Raw genomic sequence first — 19,084 nt, 5'->3', positions numbered from 1 at the left:
CAGCACATGTGAGCGTATTTACCAACAACAGAGGCTTCAACAACTTCAGGACAGCTGCGTCTCCTTCCCAGATTCCTGCTAGGCTGCCACACTAGGTTGTCTTGATTTGTTGAGACATGCAGTTTTCTACCTTGTCTGAACTTAAATAAATTAATTCCACAGAGGATTTTGTTGGTTAAGTTTTGGCCTTATAAACAATTCCAAGCTCCCTGACCGTATCTGCAATCCAATGTCGTTTGTTGGACATTGCAATTGATTTCTAATAAAACCACAAGTCTTACTGTAGCTACTGTAAGTGATAGACATTCCAGTTAACATTTTATATGGCCACTGTGTTGCTGTGTTTTTATTATGTATCTTTGGAGGTCAAAATGATGAAGTACAGCATCTACAAGTGAATTCAGCAGCTATCTGTTTCTTTTGCAAACTCTGTCTCATTTCATACAAAGGATAAATATTAAAACAAAATACCTTCTAGGATACTGATACTTGAAACCCACACTATTCGTACAACAAGTGCCACTCATGAATATTTGATTGTGAACCATGGCTGAATTGCACAGAACGTAGCTCTTTTGAGGTCAACACAGGCACAGTGTTTGTGTCCATTCTTTTCAAAGAAACTTTCCGTAAAAGCCCATCTTTCTTCCAAGAAAAGGTGTTTTTTTTTTGTGATGTGTTCTAATAGGGTGAAAATGTTCTGCCCTGAGGTGTGATGAGACATCTTTTTTCTCTGGTCTTTCTTGATGACTGTGCTGTGAAAGTAAGTGGTTGCTAGGAAACCAAAGAGAAGCAGCAGGGGAAAAAGAACATTAGAGCAGCAAAGCATTTTGGGAGAAGTTGAAGATTTAGTGAAGGGCAGTTGCGACAAAACTATGGTGACTCCAGAATGCATTTAGTCTCTACGAAATTATTCGTTTTTAACCTTTAATTTTCTTCCCCATTCTGTACCTCTGCTGTTCTCACTCTTGAGGGAAAGTAGGAAACAGATTTGCATTAATCTCATTAACAAAAATATATGTTTCAACTTTAAACAGTAATTAAGAGTAGTAAATTACTTCATCTCAAGTCTCAAGTCTTCAGTGCAACTCTTGTATGAAAAGTATTCATTGACCTAACCTCTGAGTTTTAGGAGATTTGTTTTCCTTGTTACCTGAGGTTGTTTTAAACATTGTACTATGTACATTTTTAAAATTATGATTGTTATCTACCACATACAGTACACCTACATTCTGTCAAAAAGAATATCTGTCTGCATGCCTAGTGTAACTGCTGGCAAAAATAAATCCCCAACTGTACAAAGTCCCTTCTAGGCTAAGCTGGAAAGGATAGGATGGAAATGCATTTTAAACGGACTCTGGGAGTGTTCGTGTTCAGCATTGGCTGTAAACTGTGTCCCGGAGGCCAGACCTCTGTGGCTGTGATGTTTGGTGAAAAGCATCTGGACTTTTTTCATGATTAGCAGTTTCAGCGTTTCAGTCAATGGTAAGACTGAAAGAATGTCATGTGAATAAACACAAATCGAAAGCCTCTTGTGTGTAAAAAGCACCCTTGGTCTTCATTAATAATAATTAGAATAATGTTGGTATTTAATGCAAGCACACCCTTGCTGCTTTGGAGGGGGACATTAACAACCTTACATTTACTGTCCCAAAATAGATGTCTTAGTGATGCAGTGTAATAGGGTGTCACAAACCCAGCTCTTTTGCCAGAATGCAAAGCCAGGAGCAGTCCTGTCTGGTGGATCTCTCACCCTGATGTGGACGCTGATCTGTTTGCCATACACACATGGTTCATCTCTCCCCATGCCTTCGACACCGGGAAGACCCACAACCCTCCACTTTGTGTCTATAATGCCAAGGTCGTCACAACCCTGCTCCTTTGTCCCTGCCGAGTCCCAGGTTTCTTTGTTGGCAGCAATGTTCCAGTATGGTGAAGGAAGGAAACGTTAGCCGCGGCGCTGTTAATAAGAGCAGGGATGCTGACTCTGGTGTCCAGGCTAAATTCCACTCTGTGCTTGAGCAATCTGTGTCTGCCACACGTCACCTGGGTGCAGCACTGCAGCTGGGGGAGATATGGGACCCCTCCTATGTACTGTATATGACCAATAAAGTGATCTTGCGTATAAACTAGAATGCGGCTGCTCGTCGGCCAGCAGGTGGCACTGTTCCCTCTAGACCACAGTTTCCAAGGCCAGTGCTCCCAGTGCTGTGACTGGGGAAGCAGTACTGCAGCGCTGTGGGAGGTGCCATCTTTCAGATGAGTTGTTAATGAGAAGTCCTGATTTAAAGATCCTGTGGTACTTTTCAAAAGGGGAAGGTGTTAACCCTGGTCTACTAGCTAAACTCCATGCTGTGCTTGAACAGTCTGGCCTCCCTAAAGTTCCACCTGATATCAAAGAGTGAAGCAATTTCTCTCTTCACCACCTGCTTGTCTTCCTCGTGTAGCTACTGGTGCTTCATGGTATCCATGTGAAAAAGACAGGTAACATCCTAAAAACCTGAACATGACCTGGACGTGCTTTTTGTTTTTCATGTTGCTAGAATGATCAAGTCAGACTCTGCTGAAATCACTTCAAAAGACAGTTTCAGAACTTTTTGCACTTCTAAGCCAGTGTAAAAAAGCAGAATTATTGCAAAGCAGAATTATTGTATTTAATAGTTTATTTCAGAAAACTTTGTAACAGAATTGTATAATTCTATGTGAAGTTAAACTCAGGGCCTTGTTTAAAAATCTATCTTAAGAACATTGAAATAAATAGGTAGATTTATTTTTGCTCTCACTATGATTCTTTTGATGACAATGTATGTCGAGGGTATCTTAGCCTACTTTTGAACTGGCTTCTGAAATTCCCAGCTTGAATGGGAATTCAATTTTAATCTGTTGGAGTGATATCACCATCTGGTGGTTGAAATGTCCGCAGCATGCTGTTTAGTAACAGCATGGAGGATGCTGAAGTGCTTTGGGACTTTTCACAAAGAATTGTATACCTGCGTCTTTTCTGAGGCAATAGTATAGTCTCATTTACTAACCAATGTTCTCTTTGTGCTTGTGTTAATCATGGCTTATTTCCAAACAACGGTGTGGCTATGTCACATAGTCACAGCAAAAAGAAGGAAATTATGCCAACCAGGGAAACATTACTTGTAAATCAGTGGACCAGACCCATTTGGAAGCTCTCTTGTGTGTAATTACAGTTTAAATAGATTCTGTTTCAAAACACGGGACTGTTGTTTTTATTGTTGTTCTGTGTCAAGTGCAGTTAAGCTTTGATGTGGTGAGGAAGGGGTCTGGACAGATGGATTTTGGGAACTCAGAGCAGAGGGAATACCGTGAAAGCAGAGTTCCCTCACTGGGAAAGAAGGAGAACAAAGAGCTGTTTCATCAGGCATGTTCTGGGGTGAGGGGAGCATGTGCTCATGAGACTGTCTAGGATAGCTGTATTTTCAGGTGCCGTGGGGAGTACTGGAAGAGAATCTGGGATTTTTCGGGATGTTGGGAAAAATAGTTAAAAACGGAAACGTTTCAGCACAACCTAAAATATAACAGTTGTAATTTTTAAGAAAGTGTAATCAAATTGTAATTTATAATCCTTGTGCTTTATTATGAAAAAAGCACTGTGTGTACCATTTGTTAAGATTGATATTTCTCACTGATGGTAATTTGATGCTAATTGCTGAAGACTTAACTTTAAAATGTTTTAAAATATGTATTGTAAAACCCTACAGAACACATGTGGATTGCATTTCTTGCAGCTCAGTATTAAAAACTTCATTACTTATTAGGAGCTTGTGTGCTTCTATGGCATTCTTTTTGTATAAATCATGTACACTTTACTGTAAGTTTTATTATACCCAAGCTTCCTAACTAGAGAAAAAACATAGGAAACTGGTAAGCCTTTCCTCCAACACATGAGCTCTCTCTCTCATTTCTCCCCTAACTTAAGAAAGAAAATAAATTCTCTGCTGATGTCAAAACTGGAAATCAGAAAGAATGAGCAGGATTTCAAGTTTACAGACCGATTAATTTTTAGCTGATTGAAAGTACTGAAATGTTGTAAAATAAAATAACTTGAATTTTCATTGATTGAAATGATTTGGAGAAACAGTTCTGGTTCACTTAATTACAATTCCTGGCGTTTTGATTTTAATTACATTTTCTTTCATGTGACCCACTAAGAATTTCTGCATATTAGCTGAAGTTTAAGCAGTATTTTTAGTGTAAGGATCCCCTCCAATAAGAATTCTCCACCACTTCATGAACGTAATCTACATAATCAAGGAACCCATTAATTGATGGAGTTAATTTTAATTAACTTTGGACAGTGTGTAGTAAATAGCTAATGTCTTTTCTCTTGAAAATGCATGAAGATTAATAACCAGCCTCATCTGGAACATTTGACACACTTTTTGTTTGCTTTCATTTAATCCCTGTTGTGACAAATCTCTTGGAGGTTACTGACTTGAACCGGCTCCCAACAGAGTGTGGTAAATGTTTGGCTGGCGCTGAATAGTGGTGTCGGATTGTGTTTGCAGGTGAACGATGTCAACATCGAAGGAATGAAGCACTCCGAAGTGGTGGCGTTCATCAAATCCAGCGGCACCGAGGCCCGACTGCTGGTGGTTGACGCGGAAACGGACGAGTATTTCAGGAAGCTGGGCGTCACTCCCACCGAGAGCCATGTGAAAGGTACTGCGGCACGCTGAACTTGCAAGCTGTAGCTCGATTTCACGAATTCAGCCAGAGCAGGGCACACGTTCATTAGACGTGCATTCACCAGTCTCAGTTCAACTCCAATACAGGTCTAAAGGATGCAGCAACACAGTAATACAGATGGAGTCCACTACTTATTCGTTTTCTAATTGATGCTGTAAGTGTTGTTGGCAGACAAGTAAGGTGTCCTCCTCCATCTGGACCAGAATTTCCAGATAAATACCCTACTGTGGTGACTGTAGACACTGCTGTAAGAGGTGTTGTCTTCGGATGAGATGTTAACGTTCCCTGCCACTATTTGTAAGAGCAGAGATATAAACAGTCTATGCTCTTTCTAAATTTCACTGCCTACATGAATCTGGTTTCTCTAAAGCTCCCCCTCAATTCTATTGGTGAAGCAATTTCTCCCTTCTCCACCTAATCTGCTGTGCACTGAAGCTACTGGCACTTCAATGGTAGATGAAGTGTGACATCCTATATGTTATATCTGTAAAATATTATAATAATGCATTTAGTCAATGTGTTGCTTTGTTTTTACTGCTTTTTTTAAGAACCCAGTTCTTAAAGTTCTTAAATACATATGTTCTGTGTGAGATATAATATATATAATATATAAATAGTACCCTTTCCTGTTATCATTTCCTTGTTAAGGGTTTCTCATTGTTCCTTTGTGGTTAACTTTAGTTGTGGGTAACCATAATCAATCCAAATCAGGGTTCCATAAATTCGGACTGCAGGTATATACAGGACCTACAATCATTGGAAGGAATGACTCACATTTAGTGCAGATGATGGAATACTTTTTTGATGATGTGCTTATATAGATGAACAGATCTAAAAAGTCTTAGTCTCAAATAATTCTGTAAATGCTGTAAAATACTGTAACTATAAGATATATTGCATATTAGCAATAATATGCCAGTTTTTTTCTGTGTTTTTATTAGGCTTTGTGTCTCAGCCTATAACCAATGGATCCCCAAAGCCACAGGTTAGTGTCTTAATCATTACAGTGAGATATGACTCACTTACTCACACACTACCATGGTCTCTGGAACATTTTTTAGCAATAACCATTCTAAGATTTGTCTTTTGTGCCAAGAAAGTAAAACCACTATTATGCTGTTCAACATGTTACAATTTCTGAAATGTGTTCCACATAACTGCATGCTGTGCTGAATAAATGAGTTTTATTTTTCTAAATTAGTGTTAAAACCTTCTCTGGTTCTGTTACAAACAGTGCTGAAATATTGAAAATGAACCTTTTTAGTGTAATAATATCTCATGTTACTTCTAGATATCTTTCATTCTTGGGGGAAAAAAAGTGTGTTTTTTAACTAAACAAACTTACATGAGCAAAGAAAACAGAATGGCAATACTTTGGGACAAAGTGCTGCAGCTCCTGCTGTTCCTCTTCAGTCAGTTTTGCCACCCAAGTTGTCACTGATGCTGGATTTGCCTTGTTCTGAGCGGAGCATGTTAGCCGCAGAATCGGACTGTTTGTTCCAAACAGCCAGCTGCTTCGTTCTGTTTTGTGTTTATTTTGACAGGGGCTTTCCAAGAGCTTGCTATACAAAGCACAAGGCTTTTTAAAGTTAAATTGATTTTCCCTTTAATCCCGGTTTTGCAAAAATGTGAAATATTTCCACCATAAACAAGGACACCGAGCTTCCTGTTCCTCAGCATGAAAACACAAATTAAAGCAAAATGGAATTTTCATGCAGAGAGCTACATAAAGTTGGTTCTCATCAAGGTTCTTGTTTATTTCAGTGATACTTTTTTCTAAATCTGCATATGAAATGTCATCCAGATATTACAGTAATAGCAGTAAGTGTCTTTTATGTTTGCACGCAGAATATGTCATTCATATATGTTTTCGGTTAGATAAATGGAAGCTCAAATGCAGACTCCTCCCAGTCAGAACTCCAGAGCCCCGACAGAACCACTGAGTTAAAGCAGGTGAGTTGACACCTCGTGCATTTTTTCTACAATTATGACCCACTGCTTCTTCTCCTTTAACAAGTCAGTGTTTCCTTTAACAGTCATTGGTAATACTCTAAAAATCCATGCCACTATACCTGGTTCATTCTTTTAAACATCTTGAGCCATTAAATAAGAAATTGCAGCAAGGAATTAATCTTATTCTTATTGTATTTAAAATGAAACTATAGTGTACCAGATACACAATTAACCGAGCACACTTGTCAGTATAAAGGAACTTATTCTAGACCTGAAGCTCTTAACTACGCTAGAACACATTCAACAAGCTGTTCACTCCTGAGATCAGCCATTCTAAAAGCTCTAGTCAAACCATTTAAGATCAAAAATAATCTAAAATAAAACCTCTGTGGAAATAAATAAGCTATTCAAGTGAAGTACCATTTCTTGTACTCTTTCAGTTGTTTATTTTAGAAGGAGAGTGAATATTGCTTCATCATACTATACATTATACATATTACTTCACAGACACTCTGATTGATGGCTGTTTTAGAAACACAGAGTGACAAAAAGCAGGTGTTGGAGATCTATATGTTTGCACGTGTGAGCTCAGTCCGCAGTGCAGTGGAGTGGGAAATTCATTAGCACGAGGAGAACCACCCTAGGTATTTAAAGGTAAGGAGTTATTATCCTACATATCTGGCTTATAGTGTCCGTCAGCATACCTGGGTTCTGAGATTGTGCAGTTGTTGTCAAACTCCAATCACCTCATGGAAATTGCCGTGCACAGGGACAGGTACAAATTTATCATTTTGGATCTGTTTTCTTGTTTGAAATGAAGTTCTATCTACAGTATGTCTATTAGATTGAAGCAGATAGAACAACATTTATTTTGCATGCAACTTTTCTGTGAAAGGCAGTGCGTTGAATCAGATCGGATCGACTGTGGGATGGAAGAGCTTAGTTGGCCGACAGGACAGGAAATGGCATGAGAGAACGGGAAGGAGCCCACTCAGTAGATCAGATCTGTGATCCCAAGTCCCTCTCACAGCTCTGTGCTGGTTCTTCTTTCTTGCAGGTAGAGGAGCAGGAAGAGGGGTACAAGGACCCGTTTGCAGAGAGTGGCCTCAGACTGAGCCCCACAGCAGCTGAAGCCAAAGAGAAGGCCCATGCCAAGCGGGCCAAGAAACGGGCTCCGCAGATGGACTGGAACAAGAAGCACGAAATTTTCAGCAACTTTTGAAAAGCACCCCTCGCCCGACGCTGCATTTCAAGAAGAGGGAGAGAGGAAAAACGTGACAGAAAAGCATGTAAAAAAAAATGTTTACAGAGCCCGTGCAAGATGTTTATTTTTCCAAACTGCTGCAAGCAAAACCAGTCTCCTTGACAGAAAGTGTGACCAAATTTCCTCTCATGTGCATATTGAGAAGAACAGATTTCTAGTTTAGGGAAATATATCTAGATTCGTTATTTTCTTTAATGGAATTATTTACAGGTTAGCTGATGTATATTGCATTTACTGTATACAGTTTTTTGTTTCATTTTTTTGAATTTGTCATGAAAAACATCTAGGACATTTTAATAGGCATGTCCTTCTCTTTAGATAATTCATAAATTGGTAAACGTCTGTACATTCTCTAGAACTTCATTTTCACTTTAATTCAACTCAACACATGTGCAGGTATTCATTTTTGTCAAGGCAGTAATTCCAAAGCTCTTTCTGGTACATTCTGCCACTGGGAAGGTAAAAAGAATTTAAAATAGTCAAATAAAGCACTACTGAGGATAAGGGATTGTGTCGAATTTAAATGTATCGAATTTCAGAGTTGTTCAACCTCAGAAAGCCACGCATAGATAATCCGGTACACTGTGGTTTAGAAACACAGGAGTCTTCAAGGGTTCCATTGTGCTTGCCAGGGTAGATCTGAAGTTAGCGCCTTGGGATGTGTTGGTAATGGTGTTGATGGAGGTGACGTGGCTATCAGCCGAGGCACAGCTGTATGAATTTTAACAGGACTAAATAACCTTGGGTTGAAGAAATTAAGCAAGATGGCAGAAATAAAGGCCTTTGATTACCTTAGCACAAGCATACTTTGAAATTTTATCAGTATTCCACCAATCTATAGACATTTAAGAGGATTGAACAAGTATTTACAATAAACAATGCAGAATATTCCCTTGATAGTTTACTTAAAAGGGCACATTCAAATGCTTTATTTGTGTTTCTTCCTGGAATATAAGGGCTTAGGGGGATCAGTAAGTAGGCAGCTGTGGCATCTATTCTAGCTTCATTCTGCCCCGCTTGGCTGAGATGAGCATGAATTACAGAGGAGTGAGTAGTTTTGGGAGAGGGCTGCACAGTCACATGGGTTTGCACTTGGGTCCTGGGTTCAATTGCAGACTGGGATGCCATTTTTACCAGGAGTTTCCATGTTGCTCCTGTACACATGTGGGTTTTCTTTAAGGGCTCAGGTTGACTTTCAGTTTCCAAAGACACACTGGCTGGGTCAATTAGTGTCTCTACCAATTAATTGTCCCTGTGTGTTTCTGTGCGTGCCCCCTGCCTGCCACCATGAGACTTACAATTTGAGGGTAAGCAACTTTCCGATAATGCATGGGTGCACATCAATGCATGGTTGAGGAGAACTGAGTGAACGAAGAGACTTAAAATGAGAACTTGTCTACCACTAGGAGACAATATTGTGTGATTTGCTTGAGCGATAAGCAGACACAGCTGTCGTTTTTTTTTGCGACTGAGGTGTTTTGGTTAGAATCGCAATGAGCCAGAAGAACTGGAATCTACATTATGAGTGGGTTTAGTAGTTTGTTACAGTAAAGGTGAACCACTCTTAGCAGTATTATTTTTGCATACTGTGGGTGCACTGTGAGCTCTGGAGTAGAGCACCCCCTGTGTGGAGTTTGCATCGTCTGGCTGCGTTTTCATGGGTTTTATCCAGATGCTCTGGCTACCTTCTACTTCCCGAATGTCCGACTGCTTGATTAAATTGCCTGGCCCTGCTATGGACGAATGCAGGAGTAGTCATGCCTTGCACCTTAAGATTCAACAATTCGCATTGTTCTGATGAAGGAGGAATTGTTGTGTAATGAAACCATTGACAACTCTACCAATGTGTTTGCTGGAAGGTAATAACAAGAGTTTCCTATTACGATGGATCTCGTACTGCAGAATGTGACTGTTGTAATAATAGCAGTCTCCAGGTCTCTCCAGAGTGCTGAAACCTAAAATGTGATTTGGGGCTGCTGGTGCAGCTCTTGTCTGTGCTCTTTGTGTTGGAAATGTGGAGACAAACCATCATCTAACCAAACACATTACACGAACGTATGTTATAAACAAGCATCGACGTGCATTTGAAGTGGATTTCTTTTGCAGAGAAAACTGGAGCTCAAAGCTGTCAAATAGCCTCCTCTTCTACGTGTAGAATCCCAGCTCTGAACTAGATTTGGAGCTACTTTTCAACATTTCTCTCGCTTATAATAAGATAAGGAATAGTTATATAATGGCGCCATAAAAGGTACAACCTTAAGAATCTTTGCCATTTTGAGTCCTAAGTTTATTTTAGGGTTTTTCCAGTTTCTCAATCACATTGTCCGTTTTAACAAAGGAAATCTCTGATGGCTTTAAGTCAAACTTACATCTGAGCCAATGCATCATGCTTGTTTGTACTGTAAGGTTTTAAAGGATTTGGGAAATACTTACTTCCTTCTCATAGGCCTTTGAAAATAGGGGCTCAAAAGTAACACTTACAGTAGAAATTAATGTTGGAATGGAGACACTGCATTTGATGTGCCCATGACTGTATTTTAAAGAGCTGGTATCTACATAATTAGGGAAAAAATTAGGGAAAAAATCACTTGTGTATTAAATGTATTTTTAAAATACTTTTTTGTAACTGCAACTGGATATAGTATTAGAATTATCTTGTTCCATTTACATTTATGAAGGTGTTCTCTTTTTATCTGGCATAATTATGCTGATTTACTCTATTTCAGTTTCCAATATTTTACAATGTATCAGCAACATTAGGGAATACTCAGTGAGCTTTGATGTGTATTTTTATAAAGTAAGACACTATAGCCTGTCCTGGAATATTCATAGATCTTGTTTTATTAATGAGGTTTTCTCTCATTTTTTCAGGCTGTTGCTTTTGTTCAAAAACACGTAACACGTTGTTTCTAATACAATGCTGCAATCAACAGTCTATCACTTCAATTGTACTAGGCAGAACAGCACTCAGTGAGGACTGAGTGTACTTTTAAAAAAAGTAAAAGGATTTTTTCAAACAAAAACTCTTCTTCAAAGCTGTTAATGTTGTTGAAAGACATTAGGTCTAAACTTTACTCTGACTGGCTAGATAGACCTACCACTGGAAAATAAGCAATAACTAGAGCAATTTATGCTACTTATTGCAGTCTTTCTTTCTTCTACACTGCAGAGATGAATTTTTCAATACGAGCATGAAATACAGTTTTCCTTTAGCCATTCTATACTAAGTGTTTCCGTACCCCTGTAACATCTTGTGTTGTCTAAGACTACCGATGCATTTCAAGTACAGGTATAATTAATGGTGTCTGATTTCTACATTGTTAACAATAAACTTATTACAAAACAAGGAATCTTCACACGGTGTCCGAGCAGATTTATTCTCGTTCAACGTCGTAACGTAATTTTCACCAAAAAACAAATGCTGCACCAGACATGTCTTGACTGTCTCCTGTATAAGAGAGCAGGTCAATTTGCTTCATTCGGGATTCAGAAGTTTTAACTTGAGCAGACAAAATGAGTTATGCCGAACGTGGATTGTATCCGCAGCTGTTACAGTGTTGCCCTGTTTGTGATTATATGGATATTGCATATAAAATATAAGTTATGACATGGTATTCCTTTTGGTAAATGCCTATTTTTCTTCTCAGGTAAAATTAGATCCTTAAAATCTTATTTGCCAAAATGTATTTAATGCTTCTGAAGTGGACTGGTGTCCCATCCAGTTAGTATCTCACCCTGAGCCAGTCCTTCCTAGGTTAGGCTCTGGGGCCACTGTGACTCTGAATTGGAAAGGTGGTTATTGAAAGTGAATGACTGTGTATTTAAGGCTCCTATCAACTTCATACATCTGTGTAACTGACCCCTGACAGTAAGTGCTCCACACCTGGCGTGATATTATCCCACAGGACCTTGATGTACTGTAGCTGCCTCTGTCACCCGGTTGTGCTCATGGATGAAGCCCAGGGCATGCATCACCTCATGTCAGATGATGTTTTTCTGCATGCAGCCAGTCCTGGACAGTGAGATGTCCTGTTGCCCTCAACCATGGCCAAAGAAAGACCAGCAGCTTCAAGACCAAGAACACAAACCAGGCAGCAATAAGTGCTGTGCAACAAGAAATGAATAAGCAAGCCCTGCTATCATCTGGTGCAAGGGTAGACACTCAAAGAAGTTCCATTCATCCCTAACATCCCTTAAAATAAAGGCCAGGCTGACTTGGATTACTTTCAGGAGAGAGACTGAGACATGGGGAAGTTACAGGAGTTGTTACAGGTGTTTCTCTTGCAAGAGAAACAGTGCAATTTTTCTTTGGCACTGCTGAGGACTCTAGTGAAGACTTTCACGTTAAGATCTACAGAAACTAGTACCACTGAAGTGTGCTCAACAGCACTGAAAGACTGTGAAGGGGGCAGTTTGCTTGCTGTGGAGTGGTGATAGAACTTGCGTTTCCTGCTAGAAATTGTGCCTCATCTCTCAAGGCTTTCTTGCTGTCTCCCACTCTAAACTGGCTGAGCGGTTCGACTTTTCAAACGTGTGAACATCACTGCAAGGCACTGGAGGCAGATTTCAAGAGCCTCAGGCCCTCAGTGTGATTCTGCCAATAGACAGTTTCCTTAAACCAACAGGCGAGAGATTAAAGTAATATTTCAGAGGTCGTGCGTCTTTCGAACAATGTCTAGCGTGGCAGCAAAGAGTCGGTGCTCATAACCAAATTCCGCCATCTTATCCGGTTTGTGTCTGTGGATTTAAATACACTGAAGGTAGGAGGAGTGGCAGAGCAGTCTGAAGTTGCCCCCCTCCCATAAACGGCTCAAACGATGAATAACATCACATTCGCTGAAAGTAGCTTTTGTGCTGCTTTCGTTTCCGAGATATACAGTAACGCCTTATTTCTATGGGGTCGTGACGTCGCACTGCCCACCTGCAACGTCGCAGGAGAACCAAACCGCTCTGATTCGTTTGAGCCGGTTTGTGCTGTTAAAAATTGCTTTCCAGCCGCTTTCGTTCCTTCTTTTTCGGGCAATAATGCGACTCTCTACAGCGACATTGACCGCTAGTATCCCCGTGAGAAAATTGAAGCACACTATTGCTGCTGCAAGGATAAGTATATCTGCAATTTTGTTTCTCTGTTTCCAGGGGGCGGCGGTTTTTTTTTAATTAATACCAGTATTTCAGTATTTTCTGTGCGTTTGTGTGAACAGGAAAATAAAGTTTGTCTCCAATCCCATGCCGTAATCACAAGAGTTGTGGGTTTAGCCTTAGAAAACGAACATTAGCGAACAGTTGCATGTTCTTAAAAAAGGCTTTAACGATCTTAATGCTTCGTAGCTGTGTCCATATTTTTTCAATCTTAAGGATTAGTTTCTCGTTGTGATACGAATCAATGGAAGTTTGAAGATGCGATCCTTCTTTAGAGCAACATATTTAAAAATACTAGAATTAGCAACTTCTAGTAGTACAAGACCATTGTTGAATTATATATTTTACTCAAGCAAATTCGGAAACATTAAAAAGAACTAGGATTTGTTTTTTAAGGGGCACTATGTACAGTAAGTTGTCCTAGGTACAGCAGTTCATAACACAACTGCAAAGCAACATTGGAAACTATTGCTGTCTCACGACTGTAGACCTCAGAAATATGTGAAAACAGTTTTATTTTCACAAAAAATTATTGAACATATATTTAAGTTTTTAAAAAAAAAAACGTGGTTATCCATGTCCTTTTTATTGTGTTGGTGGAGTAACCTTACTGGAACTTTAATTGAACATTTACAATGTTGTTTTCAATTCAATTCAAAATACTTTATTCATCCCCAGGGATTCAGATCATCAACAGTAAAAAGTTAGAAATTGGCCAAACTTGCGCCAGAAACACCGTTTCTGAATTCCTGTTTTTTTTTAACTTTGGACAAGCAGTACGAATTATGCTGTTAGTTTTTGATAGCCTCGCATGTGATTCCTGCACATGTGTTTCCTATACTGTACATCACATATTGAAAGTGGTTCCCCAACAGTTTTCACTGTATAACGAATAATGCATACATCGTATAACACTATATAGAATTTAAATGACTTTTTAAATTAATCAAAATTCATTTGCATCTTCCACTAGTTTGCCAGCCGACTGCTATTCGGAGACAACATTTTTACCACCTGCACTCTTTGCATTTGACTACGTTTTGACTATAATAACTGTCATATCTCATAGCATATTAAATAATAGCATTTCTAATGTAATAAGGAGTGATGTGATGCTCCACTGATGCAAAATTTGTAATTACATCCTCATCACTATTCTGTTTTCTGTGCATATACCAGTTTACGTTCTATTTAAATGCATTGATTTTGATATGCACAGTTTTAATCTGAAGGATTAAACTTCTGTGTGTGAACCTTGTCACTCGAATGACCACTATCATTCGAAAACTAAGAGATGTACATGGCCGGTGTTCTGCGTGGCCGGCCTGGTGGCTCCGCGGGCTGAACCATCGGGCACTTCTAAAGTTCAGAGCAGATCGGCTCCCGGAGAGTCTTGTGAGTTGAAGTCGAGCCCCGAGCCTCCCCGTCAGTCTGAGACCTAATCCCCGGTCTGAGACCTAATCCCCGGGTGAAGCTCTCATGCTGTCGGGGTGAGTTTGTCGAAGTGGCTGTTCTCTACCACGCCGGCCGTTTTGGGGGGCTCCATTTTCGGGGCCTTCCAAAACAGGGCAAATGGGGGGTTTAAGACCTTTATAAATGCATAGATCGGAATTCAATTCGAAAAAGCAGCCCCTTATACCACTGAGACACCTGCAGGACAGGTGTGGCACTGGCAGTGAAAGAGAGGTGCAGTCCTAACTAGGAGCGACAGGGGTCTCTCTCCAGCACATTTCTCTTGATTCGACCAGCTGGCCGCAAGCTAAACGAGTCCAGCAAACAGACTCGTAGGGGAATGCTACTGTGTTAGGTTGTCTGAAAATCTTCAGCCGTTTTATACTTTATGTATGATTTGGTGAGTTCAAGTTTCTATTTATCTGCAGTAGCGTGAGTGTTGAGCCCTTGTAACCGAGCGCACAGCTGTCATTCAGGAGCCGAGCCCGCCCCCAGAGTGACCTTCCTCAGCGGACACGCCCCGTCCACCTGTTCCACAGGTGCGCCCGGCAAGATGGCAGCGGGGAGAGTTTCTGCGGCGTGAGGTTCGTTTGCGTTTTATTTCTAATTTTCTTATTTTAAATACAAAAACTCAAATTTCACTTTGAGGACAGTTAGACATAAATGTATTGTTATTGCAACTTTTTAAATTGCGTTTGTTTCTTTTTAATTTGTGTTTTAGGACGCCGAAAAGAGTCTCCTGCTCGTTTGAGCGTGCTCTCGAAGTTTTAAAAGTTTGCATTCAGCGTTCTTGTACTACCTTTCATGTAAGTATATATATTTTAAAATATGGTATATCTAGCTCTTCTTTTAACGAAAAACCCTGTAATTTATCGTCAAACATGTGCTGTATAAAGTAAGTAGCTGTGTAATCTCTACTTTTCGGATTCGGGCTATAATAACGCTTACCGCTCAGAAATAATAAAATGTTGTACAGATGAAATTGACTAATTCGTAAGTTTTTCTTTATTTCTCCAGGTAGTAAAAGGATTTCAAGAACGTATCTCCACTTATGAAAGTGTTTTTTCCAAGGTAAGTTCTGTTCCTACCTTCCGCTAACACTATTTGTGTAACTCGATAAAACAACACGTATTTCCCAGCATTTTTACTAAAGAACAGTTTTATACTAACTTTTTTCGTTTCATTGTGCTTTTGCGGAGTAAACTCTAAGGCGCTGGTTCTTTTTTTATGATACTTTTATTCATTTATTGAATTCATTGTGTAAAGATGGATAATACCAACACATTTTAGCGATGGTTTTCAAAGCAGAGTTTATGTGAATATTACATACGCGGTGTTACCTGGTCTTGTATTTACAAGTAGCATCGAATTTCAATGTGGCTGAACGTCTTTTCTAAGTAACGAAAAAGTAGGACTGAGATGTATTGGTGATTTCAATTTGTGTGTTTTTAAATATCTTTATTCCCGTATTTTAATTAAACAGTTAATAGTCTTCAGAACGTCAAGTGAATCGATTATGCAATTCCGATATCTTGTTAACTTGCTCCTTTTTCTTTTGCCTTCAGTTCTGCGGCTCCTGGTTCTCTGCTCTCCGACGATCTCCTTTCCAGCAACTCGACGAGCGTTGGCAGGTTCTTCTCGACAATGTGTGCTTTTCCTTGAATTGAATTTTGATTTCTGTGACTTGATCTGTAGTGTGCCCTTTGTATACCGATTTATGTTATTGTTAACCTGCATGTTTCCTGTTGACTGATGTTATTGTATGTGCTGCGCTCCGATGATCTCCAGCAATTTATTCTTGACAGTGTGCTTTTTGTTACATTTGATTTTTGTTACCAGTTGCTTGATCTGTAATGTCCCGATTCAGTGCTGTATTTTATTCTTGACCTGCATGTTTTCTGTTGACTGCTGCTATTGTATGTGCTGCGCTCCGACGATCTCCAGCAATTTATTCTTGACAGTGTGCTTTTTGTTACATTTGATTTTTGTTACCAGTTGCTTGATCTGTAATGTCCCGATTCAGTGCTGTATTTTATTCTTGACCTGCATGTTTTCTGTTGACTGCTGCTATTGTATGTGCTGTGAATTCTGCAATAAAAACTCATTTCATTGTCTACATTGTCCTGTATTTTCGAAGGTGTGAAGTGTTGTCTTGCGCGTGCGCCACGCACCGCAAGGCGACAACCCATCGCACTGACCTGGAAAAGTGCGAGGACGCCCGCCTTTTTAGATAGTCTGGGGGGGAATAGGGTCCCTAGGAGGGAGCGTGGGTCTAGCCCTGGGGGGAGGAGAAGGGAGGCTAGCTCTAGCCAAGCCCCCTCACTCCCAGCAGGAGGGGAAGGCAGGCTGGAGATGGCCTCGGCCCGAGAGAGAGGAGGCACCCAGGGCGGACTCAGCCCATCAGTCACAGTTGCAACTGACAGATTTCTAAGTCCACAACCCCAGGAGACCTGCCTCTCTGCAGGGACCAAAGCCACCACCAACCTGCCATCCTCTCCTGCCGGGAGCGAGTGGGCTTGGCTAGAGCTGCAGTCAATCAGCCAGCCCCCGCCTACCCCTCTCCAATGAGGGGGGGTGGGCGAGGCTCGGCTTGATTGCTACCAGACCCCGAGAGAAACCCCAGATACTAAGTTTTTTGGCGGGAAAATCTGGACACGCTTAAAAAGGGGGTAGCCTTTGACCTTTTTAAGTCAAAAAGCGATAGGGGGTCCCCTTGCGGCCACAAACTGTAAGCAAAATCTCTCCGCCAAAAAACTCACCAACACCGGGGTTTTTCAGGGCCAAGGGAGTACAGAACTCTGCACAAGAAATCAAAGAACAAAATCAAGGTTCAATCAACAATTTATTGAGCGAAAATGGCATACAAAACAAAGCATTACAATACGTCAGATGCACAGGCTTCAAAGTGAAAATCAACATGCATTTCAATTACAAAGTGTCAAAGCACGGCTACATTAACGCTAAATTCTGTTACAAGTCAACAGAGTAAGAAACATTTGCATGCAACTCCAAGGAAAAATACAGAAACACACAGCACGTTACTGTTTCTCCGAGTTAGCAGTCGAGGCAGCGACCGGAATGAAGACTGGAACTTCATTGCATTTCCTGCAAAAAAAACAAAAATCAGTATTAACTTTCGGTTACAAATAATCTCGAAATGATCCCAGCTAGTTAGACCGAGCTTCTGTATTGAACGGACACGTTCAGAACATTTACAAGAATAAAGCGCTTAGTCTGGTGTAACTGAAAATGCTCCTGTTCAAAGAGGGTATTGAAGCAGTTACATGTCAAGTGTGAATACCCAAAGCACAATACAGCTACGGGGTGTCGATTGCAGACTCGCATTCTTTTTCTGAAACAATTTAGTTAACACAAACTATTCATCCATATCGTTATAGGCTCCGTCGTTTTGTGATGCAATTCGAAAGCCTAAACGGTTTCTGAATATTCTATTAGACGCATAAAAAAACGAAATTTATCGTTTAGTTTAGCAGAAAACGGTTTCTATAAACAGCAGGCCTACAATGTTGTCGGGTCAAAACCATTTCTGCCCGAGAGAAATCTAGTATCTCCTAGTTTGAGTCTTTTTTTGACAAGGTGCATCACATTTCCAACAACAATTCTCGGGAGATACTTCAGAATGATACCTGTAAACGAATAAAAAGGTTTATACTTACATCGGTAATTCCAGTAGCTGAGCCAAGCATGTCCTGCCCGAAGACACCAAACTGAAAACACAAGAACACAAGTATTTAGACGAGTATTTAAAGATAATTGAAGCCAAGGTTTCTTAGCAGCAAACAGCGTTTTAACCAGGGCAGATGGTTATAAATATAAATATAAATATATTTTACTGAGATACTTGTAAAGAAATGAATAAAATGTTTAAACTTAGGTTTAAACTCCCAATATGTACTGCGAATCGTGTCCTTCCCGAAGACACTAAACTTAAAACACCAAAAACTCGAATTTACAATTTAAAGCCCATTAAAAGATTAGTTGTAAACGACAATTTTATCACGAATATAAGAGCAAACTCGGGGAAAATAACGAAAATCTTTACAAAGCTACTTTTCAAAGTACTTTCCAAACGTTGGTTTGGATGAATGCACACGCTTAATTTTGTGAACGAAGGCGCATTAAAAATGCTATTTAGCTCCCAACGAAAATACATGTTTTACCCTTTTCTCATGTAAGGTTTAGACTACATAATTACATGAGTCAAATTTTATGTACATTCAAATAAAGGAAAAATAAAAAATCACCATAAAAGCCGCGGAACAAACGCACTCAGCTCCGCTCTCTCCAGCAGAACCTGGCGCACAGGTGCGCTGGGCGTGGCCTGCGAGAGATGTCATTCGAGTGGGCGTGGCCACAGACTGACGGTGCAGGCAGCTTTTTTTCTTGGCTCCACGTGAAAACGTATTAAAGATATCGAGCATGTTTACAGAAGCCCCCATGAGTTACAAGTTTCAATATCCTTTTTCCCATGGCCATCTAAGTAAATCACAGTTAGTGCATCCCTATTACTGTTTGAGAGCCACAGGAATGTGAATGAAA

General features: G+C 40.1%; 1 protein-coding gene and 2 long non-coding RNA genes across 4 annotated transcripts in view; 2 read left to right on the top strand and 1 right to left on the bottom strand.

Moving 5' to 3' along the window:
- LOC102686775 (Na(+)/H(+) exchange regulatory cofactor NHE-RF2) overlaps positions 1–11,289 on the top strand; it is a 68,497-nt gene extending 57,208 nt beyond the window's left edge. For both annotated transcript variants that reach the window (XM_069180680.1, XM_015359843.2), the window contains 4 exons: positions 4,536–4,689; positions 5,658–5,701; positions 6,595–6,669; positions 7,727–11,289. In XM_069180680.1, coding sequence (XP_069036781.1) covers positions 4,536–4,689; positions 5,658–5,701; positions 6,595–6,669; positions 7,727–7,891 — 438 coding nt within the window. In that variant the 3' untranslated portion in view covers positions 7,892–11,289. The remainder of the gene's footprint in view (positions 1–4,535; positions 4,690–5,657; positions 5,702–6,594; positions 6,670–7,726) is intronic.
- Positions 11,290–12,835: 1,546 nt separating this feature from the next.
- On the top strand, positions 12,836–16,638 carry LOC138224199 (uncharacterized). The gene is made up of 4 exons (XR_011182549.1): positions 12,836–15,108; positions 15,246–15,330; positions 15,542–15,595; positions 16,090–16,638. It is a non-coding gene; the product is annotated as an uncharacterized lncRNA (long non-coding RNA).
- A 715-nt stretch (positions 16,639–17,353) lies between these two features.
- LOC138224318 (uncharacterized) lies at positions 17,354–18,875 on the bottom strand. The gene is made up of 3 exons (XR_011182776.1): positions 18,790–18,875; positions 18,202–18,252; positions 17,354–17,629 (listed from the first exon to the last, which is right to left on the bottom strand). It is a non-coding gene; the product is annotated as an uncharacterized lncRNA (long non-coding RNA).
- Positions 18,876–19,084: the final 209 nt, after the last annotated feature.

The sequence above is a fragment of the Lepisosteus oculatus genome, chromosome 19 (genome assembly GCF_040954835.1).
Source record: "Lepisosteus oculatus isolate fLepOcu1 chromosome 19, fLepOcu1.hap2, whole genome shotgun sequence".
In the NCBI taxonomy this organism is placed as follows: Eukaryota; Metazoa; Chordata; class Actinopteri; order Semionotiformes; family Lepisosteidae; genus Lepisosteus; species Lepisosteus oculatus.
The sequence above is the reverse complement of the archived record's forward strand: the minus strand, read 5'-3'. Positions and strand labels throughout refer to the sequence as shown.